At 39.8% G+C, this 18386-nt stretch overlaps 1 protein-coding gene across 2 annotated transcripts in view; it reads left to right on the top strand.

The window, feature by feature from the left end:
- LOC128733518 (WD repeat-containing protein 47) overlaps positions 1 to 6276 on the top strand; it is a 208570-nt gene extending 202294 nt beyond the window's left edge. For both annotated transcript variants that reach the window (XM_053827166.1, XM_053827165.1), the window contains exons 8-10: positions 4602 to 4998; positions 5061 to 5284; positions 5354 to 6276. In XM_053827166.1, the coding sequence (XP_053683141.1) occupies positions 4602 to 4998; positions 5061 to 5284; positions 5354 to 5579 (847 nt within the window). In that variant the 3' untranslated portion in view covers positions 5580 to 6276. The remainder of the gene's footprint in view (positions 1 to 4601; positions 4999 to 5060; positions 5285 to 5353) is intronic.
- The last annotated feature ends 12110 nt before the right edge of the window (positions 6277 to 18386 follow it).

Genomic DNA, 18386 nt, shown 5'->3' with positions numbered 1-18386 from the left:
CGATGAACGATAAAAGTAATATTTTAAATGTTATGCATGAGATGTAACCTAGTTTCCTGACTCTAAAGTTTGCCAGCACCGTGGAAACTTTTGTGAAAGACATTATAAATAATGTTTTTGGTGAATTGCTAAGAAAGTTTACTTGCATTTTCCGAGGAAAGTTTTGTTTTACAGTTTAACAGTTATAAATATTTGAAACAAATGAGAAAATCCGAGAAAATCAAAAAATTGGCATTGTAACTCTGATTTTTTAACCTTTACGTCCTCAACATCAAACACAAGGCTTTTTATAGGAAATTGAGGGATTGTCTGATGTGAAGAATGATAACTCGGATGAACTGGCAAATTTCGATATGCAGGCTAAAAATATGTTGGTTCTTCCAATGGCAGGTGGGATTCCAACCCACACTCATTTGGTTGGTACCCAAAGGTTTTATGCAATTAAACTACTGCCGTACTCTTATATTAGATACAGTATACTCTCAGAAAAGTTAACTCTCTGAAAAGTTAATTGTTCAGAAAAGTTAAGCGTATTTCAGCTCTCATGCAACGCTCTAAAAAGTTAATTTTTGCCTTAACTTTTCCGAGAGTTTGAATTTATTGGTTGTCCAAGCGTTTCTTCACACTTGTGTTTACCTTCTATCTTTATTTCTCATTTTTCGGCTTATTGTCACCTTTCCACAGTTTCATACAGAGTCGCATCATAACAGGGATTACATTAAACTCTTGTATCGGACAGTTGCAACAATAGTTCAATACGGGCATATAGTTACTTCAAGATTTTTGCAATCATACTGGAAAAGCGCAAACTCAGATTGAATTTTAAATGCAAAAGAAGGAATAGCAAGGAATTAAAAATAAGCGCGAACGCTTATTTTTAATCAAAACGTAGTCGCAGACTACGAAAAAACAAAAGTAAACTAGTGTAACCGACTATTTTAAACTTAGTGAAAGGTATTATTTTATAAAAAACATTTACGAAACTTAGTATTATTTCATAAAGATATTGCTACATATTTCTTTCCATTACAACTTCCAGATACATAAAAATATCTATCCTATATCCCGGAATGCATTTTTCGCTTTTCTATTTATCATTTTCAATGACTTAGGATTAATCAGAAAAGTTAATATTTCGGAAAAGTTAATCGACCCATTCCCCAATCGATTAACTTTCCGAGAGTCTACTGTAGTCTCATATCCAATTTTTAATCATTCCATATACCGTCGGCGAGGAATAGTGCGTACTCCACACTTCGGATTTCCAGCTAGAAGAATAACGGAGCGTACCACCTACCTCGATGCATCCAGATCAATTTCTTCCCACCAGTGCCCGACAACGTCACCTTCAATTGCAATGTTTCACTCAACAATGAAACAATGAAGCCTTGGTTTCAACTTTCAACTGAAGCAGCATCGCTCCGCTTCAATCAGTGAAACTGGTTTGACTTCATCATGACGAACGGTTTCGAAGTTTCATTTGTATTTTTCTATCAAATATTCAAGAGAAGGCCAGCAACTTTGAATGCAAATAAATTGAATTTGAGTAACATTTCGTACACTGTAACGCATACTATACTATAATAGACAGACTTTCAGTCGTCGTCACTTAAACAGTTCTGTTCAACAAACGAAACAGGTCACTTCAGATATGAAGGGAAGGTAAGAGAAACTCAGAGGATTCCTCGGTCTCTAGTACAGCAAGTGTCAGGCGAACATTGCTTTTGCCCACAAACCTGACCTGCTCATTAGATGTGCCCAGCTTTGTTATTGATTATTACAAAGAATTGGATCGCCAAAAAATGCACACTGAGAATGATCTGCTACTCCCAAGTTCAACGTTCAAGTATCATTCTGATGGTTCGTTGTGCAAATTCACGAGATCTATGTACGGGCAACTCACGGACTGCCAAACTATGCTTGCTATGCTATCTTCATTGATTTTAGTTCAGACTTAAAAGAAGCATAATAGATTGATCTTTAGTTGAAAAATATATTGGCTCAATTTGATTACATTTTGCCAGAGATATTTTGGATCGCAATGAGATTATTTTTCACGTTATAGGTAGCAGCTTAACGATGTGACTGGCTGTACACTCCGGAACATCCGTGGACAGTAGTACCGAGACCCAATACTAGTCATTTTCAATTTTTTTCGAAAACATAGCAAATAGGATATGAAATTACATGACTAGACAGCTATCTTGGATGGTCATTTGGACGCATTTCTAGTCAACCTTGAATATCCATTATCGGTCCCACCCGGACGCCGAGTGGGTCATTTACAATTCTTTCTAGCAACATGGTAAATGGGAGATGAAATTTGTTCTAGCCGAGCACAGTTAGTTTTTTTAATGTGTGGACTCATTACTGCGACCAGTATAGTTGATCTATTGTAATATCGCCCGGGTGTTTGCTGTATGACCTGCACTGCATTTCTTTTTGCTATAATCGCTATTGAGTGAGCGATATGCTTATTAAATTTATGCGTGCTTGTATGTATTGGGGCTTACCCTTCCTTGAAAGCTTGATCTACTTTACCCACTTATTCTTCGCTGCCAGCACTATCCCATATTATAGCCGTCCCTGGCGAGGACTCATTCGTACTTCTGACCAGTACACTTAACTATAGGAGGGACATTTGCACTGTCAGGAGGCTTCAGTGGGTAAATATATAGAATTCAACACGAAGGAAGGGTATATGGAAGAGCACAGTTAGTTAAGCAGATTGCTATTTCAATTTCATCTGATACCGATGAGAAAAATAATCTTATTATGATCCGAAATATCTCCGGGGAACTGGAACCATTCCAAATAGAATTTTGCCAGTTTAATTTTCCATTAAAGATAGACTTTTAATATGGTTCTTTTAAAATCGATCAAAAATCAATGCATGATAGAGCCAAAAGTGTAACTACATGTAAGCTTGTTTTTGATATCGAGGACGTAAATCCGCGTACAAAATTCATGAAATTCTTAGACCATTCCTATCATTTTGTAAAACCAGCAAGAATTATGCATCCCATGAAAAGTTAACTCAAATAAGAAATTCTCTTGTGTCACATTGACATTGAGCGGACAATTCTGGCTGTAAAACAGCTACTTTTTGCGACAAAAAATTATTTTGTTGTCACAAACCGTGCGACATTTGTTGTACCGAAAATGTCGCACAACAGATTTATTGTATGAAAACAAGAGGGAGCGAGACAAGAGTAAAATTGCTTCGTTGTGGTGAGAGATCCCAACAGTTTAGCAGTCTCTCAAGTAGAAAAAGTCAGGCATGCGATGGTTATTCTGATGCTGTGCTTCTGCTGTCTAGCTTCTCGTCATAACGTTGACAATTTCCAAGCCTGTTTAAAAATATCCAAGATAAAATTGTTTAACAAATTACACTAACTACGGTTAAAAAACATTGTACTTCTGACTAAAAATTCAATTCTCATCTGATGAAAGTGAAGGGTAAATACACTTAGAAATTTGGTTAGAATTTGCTACGACTTTGAAGAGTATGCAAATAACTTTGGTATGTCCCTATTTATTGCGAGAGTCACTTACAGTCACGCTGAAGTGATTTTCACTCTCACGCTCACGTCGCTTGTTTTTGCTTATTCTACATTCCACTCAAAGAGAAATGACAAAAATAAGCTTCGTTAAACGAGATTAGCCGTGAGACGAGTTGCGTAATCTCTAATTTGTCTAATTTATTTGGTTTTCAAACAAGCGATTTAGAAATTTATTTGAAAGTTAGCCAAATCACTGAAAACCAAATTTTAAAGAAAGAAATAAGCAAAAATTCCCTTATTCGCAATGACATTAAAAAATAAAGTAAATTCCTACGGAATGTACAATAGAATTTGGCAACAAATGCGTGTCACCTTTGTTGCCAAAATCGAAACCGTGCCAAAATCGAGACCCTTTTTCGATGTAAAAAAAATTAATGTTAATGTATTAAAAATTGACTAAATATCATTAATCAACGATTGCAACCATTTTATGTTCAAAAAGTCCACCAAGAGCTATGCGTCCGGTGCAAATGAGTCTTTGACACCCTGCGGTAAGACGTAGTCCTACGACAAAAAAAAATGTTTGAAACCACATAACTTTTTTTCATGAACATACTGAGGGCATCATTTTTTGTCATTTAAAGCATGTAGGTATGTAGAAACTGATTGATTTTTAGAAGTGAAATATCTTGTGTTGCCAAAAACGAATACATTTGTTGCCAAAATCGAACCATGCCAAATTCGAAATCCAACTGTAGTTGCAGGCCCTTGGTTTTCTCTAATAATTTTTTTTATATTTTTTACAATACTGTGAAACTCTAACATACACATTTCTTCACGTTCTAAAACAATAGAATCATTTGGTACACGTGACATTATTGTGCAAGCTTGTAAAAAGAAACGGCCTTTCATTGTTCAGAAGGACGAAAACAACCCACTATGAAGAACCATCTTGTATGTCAATTTTGGTAGCGACATCATTCTGATATGTACTTTTAATCACAAACTTAACCTACTATCTATTTTCTTAACATCTTAATATGAATATTAACGTACATTACCGATCCACATTTCTAATTCGAACAATTGCTCTTCCAGGGAAGACCATACCACCTACCAGCCGACGGTGCTGTTCAAGCGGACCAAACATCACAAGGGATCGATCTACTGCATGGCGTGGTCTCCGGTGGGTGACCTGATAGCGACCGGCTCGAACGACAAAACGGTCAAACTGATGCGCTTCAACGAGAACCAGAAGCAACTGGAGGGGCAGGAAATCGAGCTGACCATGCACGACGGTACGGTGCGGGATCTGTGCTTCCTGGAGGACACTTCGAACAAATCCAGCCTGCTGATCAGTGGCGGAGCGGGAGACTGTAAAATCTATGTTACCGATTGCGAGACTTCAACACCGTTCCAGGCGTTGAGCGGACACGGCGGACATGTCCTGTCGCTGTACAACTGGGGTAGCGTGATGTTCGTGTCCGGTTCGCAGGTATTACACGAATCATATTTACTTTCACACTGTTGTACTAACCACGCTTTATCTTGTTGTAGGACAAAACTGTTCGCTTCTGGGATTTGCGAACGCGAGGTTGCGTCAATATGGTTACCCCGGCTACATCGCCTGGCTCGCGACAAGGATCTCCCGTGGCGGCAGTGTGCGTCGATCCTTCCGGACGGCTTTTGGTTTCAGGTCACGAAGACAGTTCGTGTGTGTTGTACGATATTCGCGGAAATCGGCCGATTCAGTGCTTCAAGCCTCATGCATCTGATGTTAGGTAATCATCGACTGCGCGGCACTCTAGGCCATGTCGACCGACTTTAGACTAATTGATGTTTTCCAACAGATCGATTCGTTTCTCACCATCGGCGTACTACTTGCTGACGGCCGGTTACGACAACAAACTGGTGCTGACCGATCTACAGGGTGACCTAACGATGCCGCTGCCCTCGGTAGTGGTCGCCCAGCACGCGGACAAGGTGATATCAGGTCGCTGGCACCCGGTAGATTTCTCATTCCTCTCGACATCGGCCGATAAGACGGCCACGCTGTGGGCTTTACCTCCAATCTAAAGGCAAGCCATCAGAACCGACGACTGACTGGCGGCGGCGGACAGCGGAACAAATATCAAGTGGCTTTCTCATGCTTTCCCCTTTTCTCCCTTTCCCCACGGGGTACCTAGTACCTAGGCTGCAAAAGGGGCCAGTCAATGTGCATGTGTATTCTCTTGCCTTTGGGTTTGCTAGGTGGCAATATTTTTGCATAATAGTGTTAGGAAATGCAAAACAAAAAACGAAACGAAACAAAAAAAAACAAGACAAAACATGTAAATTATTGATCGTTGATCGATTTGCTTATGTATGTGTGTATAATAATTACGCTACTGATATTGGACATACATATTGTTAGGTACTACTTAATATTTAAGCAGCGAATACTAATCGACTCAAAAACAAACAACAAACACAAAGTCAAATCAACCAAAATAGAGAAAAGCAAAAATATGAACACACGTGGTGACAGCGAAAATGACTGTTTGGAATTTCAGAAGAAAAAAATCTGTAGAAAATTTGTGGAAGAAACTTGCGAACCAGGGCTTCTGCAATCAGCTGCGCTCATTAGACTGTATTGCCTCACAGAAGTAAAATCTGTCAAAATCATGTATGAAACCGTTTTAGTAGAACTTAGTGAAATCTACAATCTTTCCGAAGTGAGTACTGTATTATTTTTTATTGGCAAACGAACCAAAAAATAATACACTACTCAATTAAAAAAGTTTGTAGATTGCATTCTGCGCTACAAATGTTTGAAAGATACGTTACAGATTTTACTTCCATGAGGCAATACAGTCAAATGCATAACTGATTGCCGGAACCCTGGAGCGAACCAAGTGAAGTTTGTAAAATTAGCAGTTTAATAACCGAAAAGCCTATAGAATAAAAGGAAATAAAAGTGGTAACATTTAGGTATGTACCTACTACTTTCAAAGTAGAACAAAGCTATGTTTGTTAAGATTCCAACGTAAGCGAACATCAGTTTAAATAGCTGCAGAACCTAAAAGCGTTTGTCGGTGAAAGACACGGCTTAGCATCTTGTGTTGGAAAAGGTGCTTTTCCTGAGTTTGTCTCTCAACGTTCACTGCTTTGCTCAATCCTAAACGTACTATCAAATCTTTGACCTAACTATCGTTGCTTTACGACTTTCTATCTGGACAAAGCAAAGTGCGTTAAAGGGAAGATCTGGTATAATCTCGAATTCAGTTTCAGTTAAAATCTCTTCCTAGAATTAGGAAACCTTTGTGAAAAACAGAAATTTGGCTCAAAATTGTACGAAATCCAAGGAAACTATTTAAAATCTATCTTGAATCGACAGTTAGCTCTCTAAAACTCAAAGAATCACCAAATTCCCGCTATTTTCTACAGTTTTTTTTCTCGAAATTCGAAGTCAGTTTTGTCCCACACACAATCAATGGCACTCTAACAGAAGCGTGAACATAGACAAGGGATCATGGATGGTAACAAAGTACTAATAGTAATATAACTATTGATATTCTACTTTCAGTTACAGTCACATTATTATCGGCAAATTGGTAGATGCAAAAAAGGCTAGTTTAGTTCATTGCATTGCTAGCAGCTGACTTTAAAACCTTTCTCTTTTTGAATGCTTAAAATCTTGAAACCTGCTTAGTGGCTTAGCTCAGCCCTCCATCTTCTAGTGGTATCGTGAAATGATCGTTGTACGCAGGCTTGTTTAAATATGAGCTAAGCTTATTGGTCCGAATTTGTTTCCCCGGTAAAAGCAGTACATAGTGGTTTTGTTAACGAAAATCTTCAACCAAATACTGTTTCAGGTATAAGAAACAAGAAATTATTTTTAAATATTTCTACAATTCAGAGGATATTGCAAATTTAGATTCAGTTTTCATTGAAAATTAATTTCATAATTGTTTCGATCATTCTGTATTGAACTTTCATTTGACTGCAGCGAAATTCGTTCTATTAATTGAAGGTTTTTATATTCCCATGTTTATTGTTTGTTATTGCCAAGCTGCGATACAAATAAAAAGGCTTATTTAGCTGGCTTAGAAGTATTTTGGAACGTTTTTACCTCTGTTTAAAAGCTAAAAGCTTAATTACCTGTTTGAAGTTCTTATTATTTGTTACACGATTTTAATTTCCTTGGCATTTTTTGCTAATTCATTCAGCTTATTAATACATTATGGAAAATATTTCAACGAGGCAGTATCAAAATTATCTAAAACATGTTACAAAAATAACGGTAATATTTCTACTGTAAATTGTAGTGGCTTTTAGCAGTCGTTTACCTTTTTTTCGAATCCATATCATGATAAAGGATCAATTATTTACTGTCTTTTATTATAACCAAAGACAGTTTCTACGCCAACTGTCACCAAGGCAACCAAATTTGCTTGGTTATTTAAATGCTATTTTTATAGAATTTGTTCTGGTCGTTGAGTTAAATTAAGAAATTTCGCGAGGCATCATAATTTTTCGAATTTAATCGAACACTCTAAAGTGTTGTCTAATAGAGATATGAATTGGAAATCTTTATTTTAGTTCATTTATATCGACTTTTGCACTGCAAATGCTTATATATAATATTCACGAGTTTATTAAAAGTTTCCTCAAAGAATCCCACAATCTAGATTATTTTATTAATATTTTTATTATTATTCGGTGTATTTTCCAGCCACCGCTTGTTATCCTGTACTGGAGGCTAGAGCACCTTTTGCGAATCTTAACAGTATCGACAGTACGAACTCGTTTGGACCAGAATTGATGCAAAGTTAAAGTATGTTAATTTTGCATGCTGAAAATTCCTTTATCATACTCTTTTTGAAAGTGGAAAGAACCTTAATTTAATCAACGCTTTTTTCCTACCGAACTCATGCTTTACGTTACCGATCTATCCATTCTCACGCTGCTGCTGGCTGGCGAGACAGCTAGCATTGTGACCTACATATTTTCCTACTGCAAGATAGAATTTCACAGCACATAACTAGAGTAGGTCGATTATTTTTTCCGAAACAAAGCAAAATCCGATAACGCTAGAGTAACAACAGTATCTTTATCCATATACTGCTAATCAGTTAATGCTGTTGATTTTGTTAATAATACATTAATATTTAGTAGGAATAGTCGTAGGCATAACTTATGAAGAAAAAAAAACACACACACTCACTAGTACGTAATAACGAGCGTTAAATGGCGATGTTTTGTATCATATATTGGGTCTATTCATTTCTTCTTTGGGAAGCGCAAAACTGCACGCTACCAGAAAAGTAATCATCGGGCGCTACTTCTGACAAGTTTTGACTGTAATAAACAAATAAATAACGTAAACTATTAACAAAAAACAACAACTCTTCGAAGTTGTACTCATTTTACTGATGACACCGAAGGTTCTTCTTACTTCCAGTGCCGAATTATTTCACCTAACTTGGTTTGAAACTATTAAAACGACTTTTAGTTCAGTTGTCCTTATTTTACAGCAGAATTCTGCAAGGTAATTACACTTGAAGAATAAAACCGCATAATAAATCTTATTTTGTATCTGAGAAACAAACAACAAAGTCCGCCGTGAACTTAAATCAGATGAAGTTGGAGGTAACACCCTTTTAAGTTCAATTCAATATTGCATAATCATATACCTAGTATCGTAATAGTCATTGTCGTATAACTAGCATTTCAGTCTCTTCTGAGAAAAACTCTAATACCGTGAACGCAGGTAATTCCCATCAGTTCCTAATTCCGATCACTCAACTAAAGTAACCGATTTTTAAAAGATGGAAATAAAAGTTATAGCTCATTGACAAGCTTTGATCATGAGGATTCCCATAAACTATGGTTTTTTAATCCATCTTCTAAAAATCGACTACTTTAGTTGAGTGATCGGAATTAGGAGCTGATTGGAATTACCCGCGTTCACGGTATAAAGAATTACACCACAAGTTTAGAATTAACAGTTATAAAAAATAGTTCTAAGGCTCTCACTAGGATGTTGAACTGAAAAAAAGAAATATTTACTTCTTTACTCACGGTTGGAAATTTGTTTGCTAACATAAACAATGCAAACATGTTATAAAAAATGCTCCAAGAATTCAACTATAATTCTTATTGTTCGAGAGTGTATATATTGCTTTAAAGCTGAAATAACAATTGTAAAATAGATATATAATCTATACAGATAGTAATCAAAAGCTACTAATCAGTTGTACCTACACCTATGCGACACACCCTGCATCGCATTTTATTTCTCATCTTCAATGATTGTTTTAGTAGACCAATTACTTACTCTACAACTAGTAGTAGGGTAAACGCAGTGATGTGTCACATCATCGATCGGCCGGTGAAGCTTGACCGAGACTAATTAACACCTATTTTCCCGCCAATTAGTTGACGGCGCGCGGGACCATTAGTGAGCGAGATGATAATTGTGGCTGAACCAGATGCTTGTTGCTTGCGCCCTGCCGAGTCACCGGTCGGTGTTGTAATGCCGATACAATTTACACTTGAGCGCATAGAAATTGCAATAATCTACACATCCGATCTCGCAGGTCCGGTAAGAGTACGACATTGTGCGTGGGAACATTTAGTTTACCGTTAGATTGGGTGAAATTGAGTGACTACAGCAAGTCTATACTTTAACAATTATAAAGCGGAACTCTCAGCAATGCTTGTAGGGACTCCGGAAAGATCATTTAGCAGTGTTTCTTTGAACATGAATAGTACTATACTATACTATAGTATAGTATATTAAATTTGAAGTAAAGTACTTGAATGGAGTACGTATTCCACATTGTCTGACGGTAACACAGAAGATAGGGCATGTGAAGTAAGATATGTTTTTGTGCGAAGTTCTATTTCTCTCATAGCGCAATTTTAAAAATTCCGGTTATTTTACTTGCGATACACTAAAAGTACCTATTTGTTTGTTTTCATTTCTCAGGCTTCGAATGATATAAAGGGTGTCCCACATCAAATTGCACCTCGGAAGAAACGCTGTACAAAATTACCCACTGGGTATTTTCTCTTGATCGTTTGGGTAGAAGTAGTTTAGAGTGTATTATTTACACTGTATTTTTATCGCTGTAAAATTTTCGAAAATTAGTAAAAATGGCGTCATCCGAAAAGGAACGTCGCGAATTGATTTTGCGCAAGCACCTGGAAAATCCTCAACTAACTTATCGGGGCATCGGAAAAAAACTCGAAATCGTGCACTCAACTGTGAGTCGTGTGGTTAAGCGTTACTGCGAAACTCTGAGCATCAAACGGAAGGAGAAATGTGGCCAGAATGGCAAATGATCAGGATCACAAGCGTGTCGTGGAAGCGTTTAAGGAGAATCGCAATGTTTTGGTCAGGGATGTGGAAAAAAAGTTGAATCTGCCCAAATCTTTCGTTCAGAGAGCCAAGTAACGAGAGGGACTGCATACGTACAAAGCGCAGAAGGCTCCAAATCGTGACGAACGGCAAAATAAGGTGGGAAAGTCACGGACATGTATACCCAAATTCTGACGAAACCTCATCTTATCATGGATGAAACTCAGCACAAGTTTAGTGCTCCGGAGAAAAAATGAGGAAGCAGAAACTTTCAAAGTTGCCAAGAAATACATGATTTAGCAAGCGATCTGCTCATGTGGCAAACGGAGTGCGCCGTTCGTGACTACCGGGACTGAAAACGGGCAGATCTACCTCAAGGAGTGTCTATAGACCTTTCAAACTTGTAGACAATAAAATATTCCGCATTAGTAAACTTTTGGCATATTCATTTCATTCAACTTCAATACTGTAGGGAACGAGTTGAGTTTGATGAATCAAAAAATAGATGCCATCACTTAGTGGAAATGAACCCCCGTCCACGTATTTTGAAAATGAGTAAAACATGTAAAAAATTATCAACTTGCAAGAATTTGAATTTCTCAACCTGCCGCACAGTCATCTATCTGGATTATTGGCAACGACCTTTAGCATGGAAACACGGACACGAATCGGAACATGGAATATACTGACCCTTGCCCAGTAGGGCAAGCTGGCTCAACTTGCAAAGGAAGCTGGCCGCCTGAAGCTTGAAATCCTGGGGCTGAGCGAGGTCCGCTGGCCGGATACTGGCGAACACAAGACATCATCCGGTCAAGTCTTGCTCTACGCTGACATACGAGGTGAAAATGCTGCTCGAGAAAGAGTAGTTGGATTCTTATTGGGCCCAGGGGAACATGCGGCCCTGATGAAGTGGGAAGCAATAAACGAAAAAAGAATCGTTGCCAGATTCAGAACACGGGTTGCAGCAATCCAGTGCTATGCGACAGTAGATGCTGCCGACTTGCAGGAGAAAGAGAGTTCCTACAGCCACCTGAACAGCTCGGTTGAGAAAATCCCGATGGGGGGCTACCAAATCCCTTTGGACGACTGCAATGCGAAGATTGGCTCAAACAACGCAGACCTTGAACGCGTCATGGGATGCCATGGTCTAGGAGCGATGAGCGAGAACGGGGTGCTGTTTACAGAATTCTGTGGTAATAACAACATGGTCATTGGTGGATCGCTCTTTCCCCATAGACCAGTACCTAAAGTCACGTGGGCAACAAACGCAGCGCTGATATTGCATCTGACCATCATCTTGTTATAACATTGTTATAACGATATATCGCTGAGATGCGCGGGTCGCACGTGTCCAACGACGGGAGGAGAAAGTTGGGTGCCGTTACGACATCCACCGATTGGAGAATCCTGAGGTGAAAAGGGCTTTTGTCGAAGAACTTGGATCCCAAGCCTCGGAGTTACCACCTGGTGAAACCGTCGAAGAGCAAGCAAGAACCCCTTCATCACGACCAGTTACGAAACCCACGGCAAAGTGCGCAGCGGCCGGAGAGAGTGTATATCGGATGAAACTTGGAGGAAGGTCGACGAGCGAAGAGAGGCGAAAGCCGGCATTGAGCGAGCGCGAACCAGATCGACTAACACAGCTGCCCGTCAACGATACGCCGAACTGGAGAGGGCTGTTAAACGAGCTTGTAGGCGGGAAAAAAGAGCCTGGACTAACTCCCTAGCCGAACAAGGAGAAACCGCCACCGCCAATGGTGATATACGATATTTTTCGTCGCCTTAGTGGTGCCAGGATGAATACAAAAATACTACTGACTACCGAACAGCTTAAGCGATGGACTGAACATTTTGAACAATTCTTTCGAGTTTCAAATGTCAGGGCCATCGCTGTTTGAAATTGAAGCAGCCGTCAAGGGTATGAAATCCAGTAGTGCACCAGGGACGGACTGTGTTTCAGCCAAGATACCCAAAGCTGACCCATCTTTGTCAGCTCAGATGATGCATCAGCTTTTCAGCAATATATGGGAAATTGGGCAAATTCCCAAAAGTATCGATAATTGAATATCGATATCAAATCCACCGCTTCTTCGATACCCTCGATATATCGTTGGTGAAGTATCGATATTAGCTTTATCGATACTACTTAAGGCGGCATTTTGCGATTTGGAAATGCTACACAAAAAAGGGATTTATAAAAATTAATCAAATTCATGTTGAGCAAAATGAGTTCCTCCAAAACACACACCTAGCACGTAACAGATCGCTCGCTGCAATGTAGCTTTATTTCAGCCACATTACTTTGTTCGAATAACCGTACTCCTGCATTATCTGTCATAGCTGTTTGCGTTTGACTAGCTGGCTTTGAGCAGCGTTATACTGCAATAATTACAGCAACCTAGCCGATCGCCTTTTTTTGTAGATGGGTAAACCACACCTTCCATCCACTCCTCCGGTAGTTTCTCCTTCTCCCAAATCCTCGAAATTATCCAGTGAAGTGTCGTTGCTAGCAGTTCTTGGCCATTTTTGTAGAATTCTCTTCACGATCTTTGTACTCCTTCTACCACTTTTGCCTCTTCAGGATCGTGGTCAACTCATTCCGCGCTCGTCGAAACTTGACCAAATTCTTCTTCGTGGCAATAGATTGACGTAAACAGAGGTGTCAAAACTATTGTTCAAGTTTTATAAGCACATATTATGTCGCGAGAAAAAATCCCTAAAAAATGCTTTCTTGAACATTTCTTTGCCTATTCTCAAACCCATATTCTTTCAGCTGCATATCCCCCGCTTTATCAAAACAGTATCGCGATGAAAGCATCGATTTAGCATAATATCGGCGTCGTAAGTATTGATGAAATATATCGAATTATCGGCCCTTGAGTATCGATACGGTATCGCCAAATGCTATAATAAACCGCAATTTTTCCGGTGGACTGGATGAAGGGTATATTGGTCAAAGTACTTAAAACAGGAGACCTAACTGAATGCGGTAACTAGCATCACGTTGCTCTGTATTACTCTCAAAGTACTCTGTAAGGTAATCTTCAATCGGCTCCAGAAGAATATTGACGATACTCTCCGGCGGCAGCAAGTTGGATTCCGTGCCGGCCGATCATGTGTAGACCATATCATAACGCTCCGCATTATATTGGAGCAGACCAACGAATTCCAGGACTCTCTTCTCCTAGGGTTCGTTGACTTCGAACGAGGTCAGCAGTGGAGATCTCTGATTTCATCCCTTTGTTCTGCCGGACCAGCGGACATGGACACATAAGTAAGTAAAGACGGATTTCACGCGAACTCGTCTATGGAGTTAGCAGCACCCTCTCAGAATTCAATGAAACTTTGTGTGTGTATAGAGTTCATGTAAATAAGCAATTTTGCATACTTAGTTTTTCTAAAACTGGTCTGGACTAACTTTTGGAAAGGGATTAATTTTTTTTTATCTTTTTTTAAATAAAAAATTTAACTCGAAAATTATAGCACCTACAAAAAAATGATCTATGAGTGACTCTTAGGAAATTTTCTGAGTTTGCATAAAAAATACTGAAAAAAATTAAAATGAATTGCTACACTGAAAAAAAAAATCGTTTTAAAAATTAAAATTAGATTTACCAAAAAACACCATCTCAGAAATTGATGAAAATTTTTTTGAAGATAGATAATTATACGGCCTACAAATCTTTAATGCATCGCAAGATGGTCAAATTTAAGGGAGTAACTAGAGTTACTCTCCGCTGTATTGGGTCCTGGTCTCGTTGAGCATCTCACATATGCATTAGGGATGGGAAAACTATCATTACCTACTGATAGTTATCAGTAAGCGACAATATCACTAAGTATCAGTAAGATTTTGCTGTTATTGATGTTTACTGATACAGTTACGTCTTCCTGGTAGAAAAATAAGTTAGATTAAACTCATTGGTCGGTAGTTGCGTAAGATAGACGAGGATGATACAATATGTCGTCGTCGTCGTCGTCGTCAGCAGCTTAGAGCCGCCCCGGCTCGTGCTGTTTCAAGCAGTCGTCTCCATTCAACTCGATCTTGGGCCACTCGTCGCCAATTTCCCAGTTGCCTCAGAAGTCGCAAATCCCTTCCGACCTGGTCGAGCCATCTTGCACGTTTCTTGTGCCGGTGGCATTGTTGAAAAGAACTATTTTCGTCGCACTGTCGTTCGGCATCCTTATGACGTGTCTGGCCCACCGTAGCCTATCGACTGTTGCTAGATGTACAATGGCAATCGCTCCAACCAGTGTAAGTAGCTCGTGATTCATACCCCTCCGCCACACTCCGCTTTCAATTTATGCTCCACCAAATATCGTCCGCAGTACCTTCCGCGCGGACACGGCAAGGGCACGTACGTCCTTCGTGAGTAGCGTCACGGCTTCTTGATCGTAGCGTTTTGCGAAGGGCAAAGTAGGCCTGATTTACCCCTTGAATACGCCGCTAGATCTCCTTACTATGGTTGTTGTCCACACTCAACAGCGATTCGAAATATGTACATGAACCACTTCTAGTTTGTCGCCGTCAACAGTTACTGTCCGTGGGAAGCACGCGTTTGTTTCCTTCGAGCCTCGTTCTTTCATGTATTAGACTCCTCTTGTAATCTGAGATGGATTGCCTCCACCGTTGTAAGGTTCCTGACTATAATATCAAGGTCATTTGCAAATTCTAGGAGTTGGCTACCCTTTGTGAAAATCGTGCCTTTCGTATCAATACCCGCTCATCGGATCACCCCCTCAAGAGTAATGTTGAACAGCATGCAGGATAAGCCGTCACCTTCGTCTCAACCCTCGACGCGTTTCGAATGGATTCGAGTGTGTCTCCGATTAACTGTATCATACGTTGCTTTGAAATCAATAAAGATGTGATGAGTGGGTACGTTGTATATTCGACATTTTTGCAAGATCTGTCGGATGGCATAAACCTGCTTCGTAGCTGCGCGACCCCCAATGAAGCCCGCCTGGTAAATTACAAAGTAAACTTACAATGAATAACGCAGCTATAATATTACAGTTTCTTATTTTTGCGCTTCAATGCACTGATGGATAAATTACTGATATTTACTGATAGTTATCAGTAACGTACTGAAACTACTGATAGCTATCAGTAACGATTTTTTTATGATAGTTCCCATCCCTAATATGCATACGTGTATGAGGCCCTTATCCTCCCAGTTGGCTTCGAGGTATGACGCTGGCCTAATAAGCCAGTCGTCGTATGTTCGAAACCCGGCTGAGAGAGGCTGTTAGAGTCAATAGGATCGTAGCAACTGGCCCTGTAATTATCCTGTACTCTAACAGCTGGCTGCGAAGTCTATCGTATAAAAACAGAAGGTCAAGTTTCGATAACGGAATGTAGCACCTAGGCTTTGCTTTTTTATGAGGCCCTTAAGGCCGATGAAGGTCTAAAAGAGAGCAGATTCACTGCACGGTCATCCGGTATTCTTGCGACGTGACCGACCCATCGTACTCTCCCAACTTTCGACAAGTGTACTTTGAGAATCATTCCAAGTAGTGCCACAGAGTTATAGAGACTATAGGTTACAGAGCCGACAAGGCCCTCAAAAGCCGCTAAATTTTGAATTATAACGGGGAGTTACCTTTATTTGTGATGGTATTATCCGTTTTGATTCAAAATTTAGCGGTTTTTGAATGCCTTTTGTCGCCCTTGTAACCTATAGCCTCTGTACCTGCAGTTCATGGTTCATACGCCTACGCCATTCTTCACTTTCCGTTTGCGCTTCACCTCCTTCTGATGAAAATCTATTTGCAACAAAACACAACAATCAAAGCACTCAGATCTACGAATCTCTTCAGAATCTGCTATCCGCAGATTCATCTTCGATGAAGTAGCAAGGTATGATGACAAAGTTTCTGAAGTAACAGGAAATATGAACCGAACTTTTCCGTTTTTAAAGGTTTATCATTCTAATAATGGGTCTCAAGAAACCGACAATTATTCAAAAGAAATGGCGGTTGACTGTGACCGTTTATGTGTTGCGAAGCCCACACTTGTGTGGGCTAATTTTCTCACACACGCGTACTCTTTTTAATAAATACATCGGCATAAGCATTCCTTTTGGACCCCCGCTATGCTTATTTACGCACTGCAACAACTTTTGCGAGTGTGTCGTCGTCGCTCTCGCACGTTATTGCAACCTGAGCAACTGATACCGATCACTCACGAGGACTCGCACTCACACCCGCGCGTAGAATCGAGGGTGTTAGATGAAGAAGAAAACAAAAAGTAATGCAAAATATGTGTCCCAGTGTACCCCTAGCCCTCACGGGCAGCTGGGTGCCCTTGAGTTGTTTGCCTCGTGAGTGGTTATGCAGAAAGACGCTACGAGACTGTGTGTAGTGTTGCGAGTGTGTAGGTAGTAGAATGTCTGCACACAGCAACATCGGTTGTTTTTCGTTTGTTCTGGGGGCGCCATTTTGAGAATTTGCGTGGAGCGACAAATTGCCTAGCGGGGGCCCTGTATGCATCAGTGTTGTATTTTGGAGGGAGAAGTCCTGATGGAAGGGGAAGTTGATATTCGTGATTGTTATTGTTAAGGTTGTTGTTATTTATTTATTAAATTCATCCGACTGGAATGTCTTGATGAATATGGCTGGGAAAAGCCACCTTTAAAATCATGAATGACAATTTTCAAGCCGGCACAAAAACCCAGCATCTTTTTGATATAAATAGTACATAGATATAACTTATGCACTACAAACAATTCATATTACAGGCAACAGATAACGAAAAATCAAAAATTGAAGTTGTGTGCAGCACTGTTGTAAGATGAAGCAAGGCGACGGATAGGTTCCTGCTGACCATAGTATGTGCGATGAGTATTTAACCGCAGCAAACGTTGAAGGCGCTGTGGGCGCAGAGGGCACTGTAGTTTGTAGCATTGAGAGGATGGTTGGACAATCATAGCTACCAGTCAAAACTTTGTAAGCCGTTTGAGCCATTATATCCTTTCGTCGTTGTTCGAGTGTAGTAATACCAAGCATGAGGCAAAGATTAGCGTATGGTGGCATATTGTCAGGGTCTCTCCAAGGTAGTGTTCGGCATATCCTACGAACAAATTGTTTTTGCACGCGCTTAATGCGTTTTACCCAGTTGTCGTAATACGGGTCCCACACAGCACAAGCTGTCTCCAGAATTGAACGCACCAAAGAGCAATAGAGGATGCGCAGAGTCACAGGGTCCTCGTACTCCTTACCGACTCTCAGGATTAAACCAAGTTGTCGATTTGCTTTGTTTACGATCATTGAATATTGTTGCCTCAATGTTAGTTGTGTGTCCAGCACAACTCCGAAATCAGAGATCACATCACAGCGTTGAACCACTATCCCATTAATACGATAGTCACACATTAAGGGCGGTTTTTTACGATGGAAGCTGATTGCAGTACACTACGCAATACTTAAACTCATGTAGTTGCGACAGCACCAGTCAAAAAACAAATTGATCAGCGTTTGAAGTCTAGTGCAGTCGTCATACGAAGTAATAAGCTGATAAATCTTGGTGTCATCCGCAT

The sequence above is a fragment of the Sabethes cyaneus genome, chromosome 2 (genome assembly GCF_943734655.1).
Source record: "Sabethes cyaneus chromosome 2, idSabCyanKW18_F2, whole genome shotgun sequence".
NCBI classification, from domain to species: domain Eukaryota; kingdom Metazoa; phylum Arthropoda; class Insecta; order Diptera; family Culicidae; genus Sabethes; species Sabethes cyaneus.
Note: the sequence above shows the minus strand (reverse complement) of the source record. Positions and strands in the feature narration are given on the sequence as shown.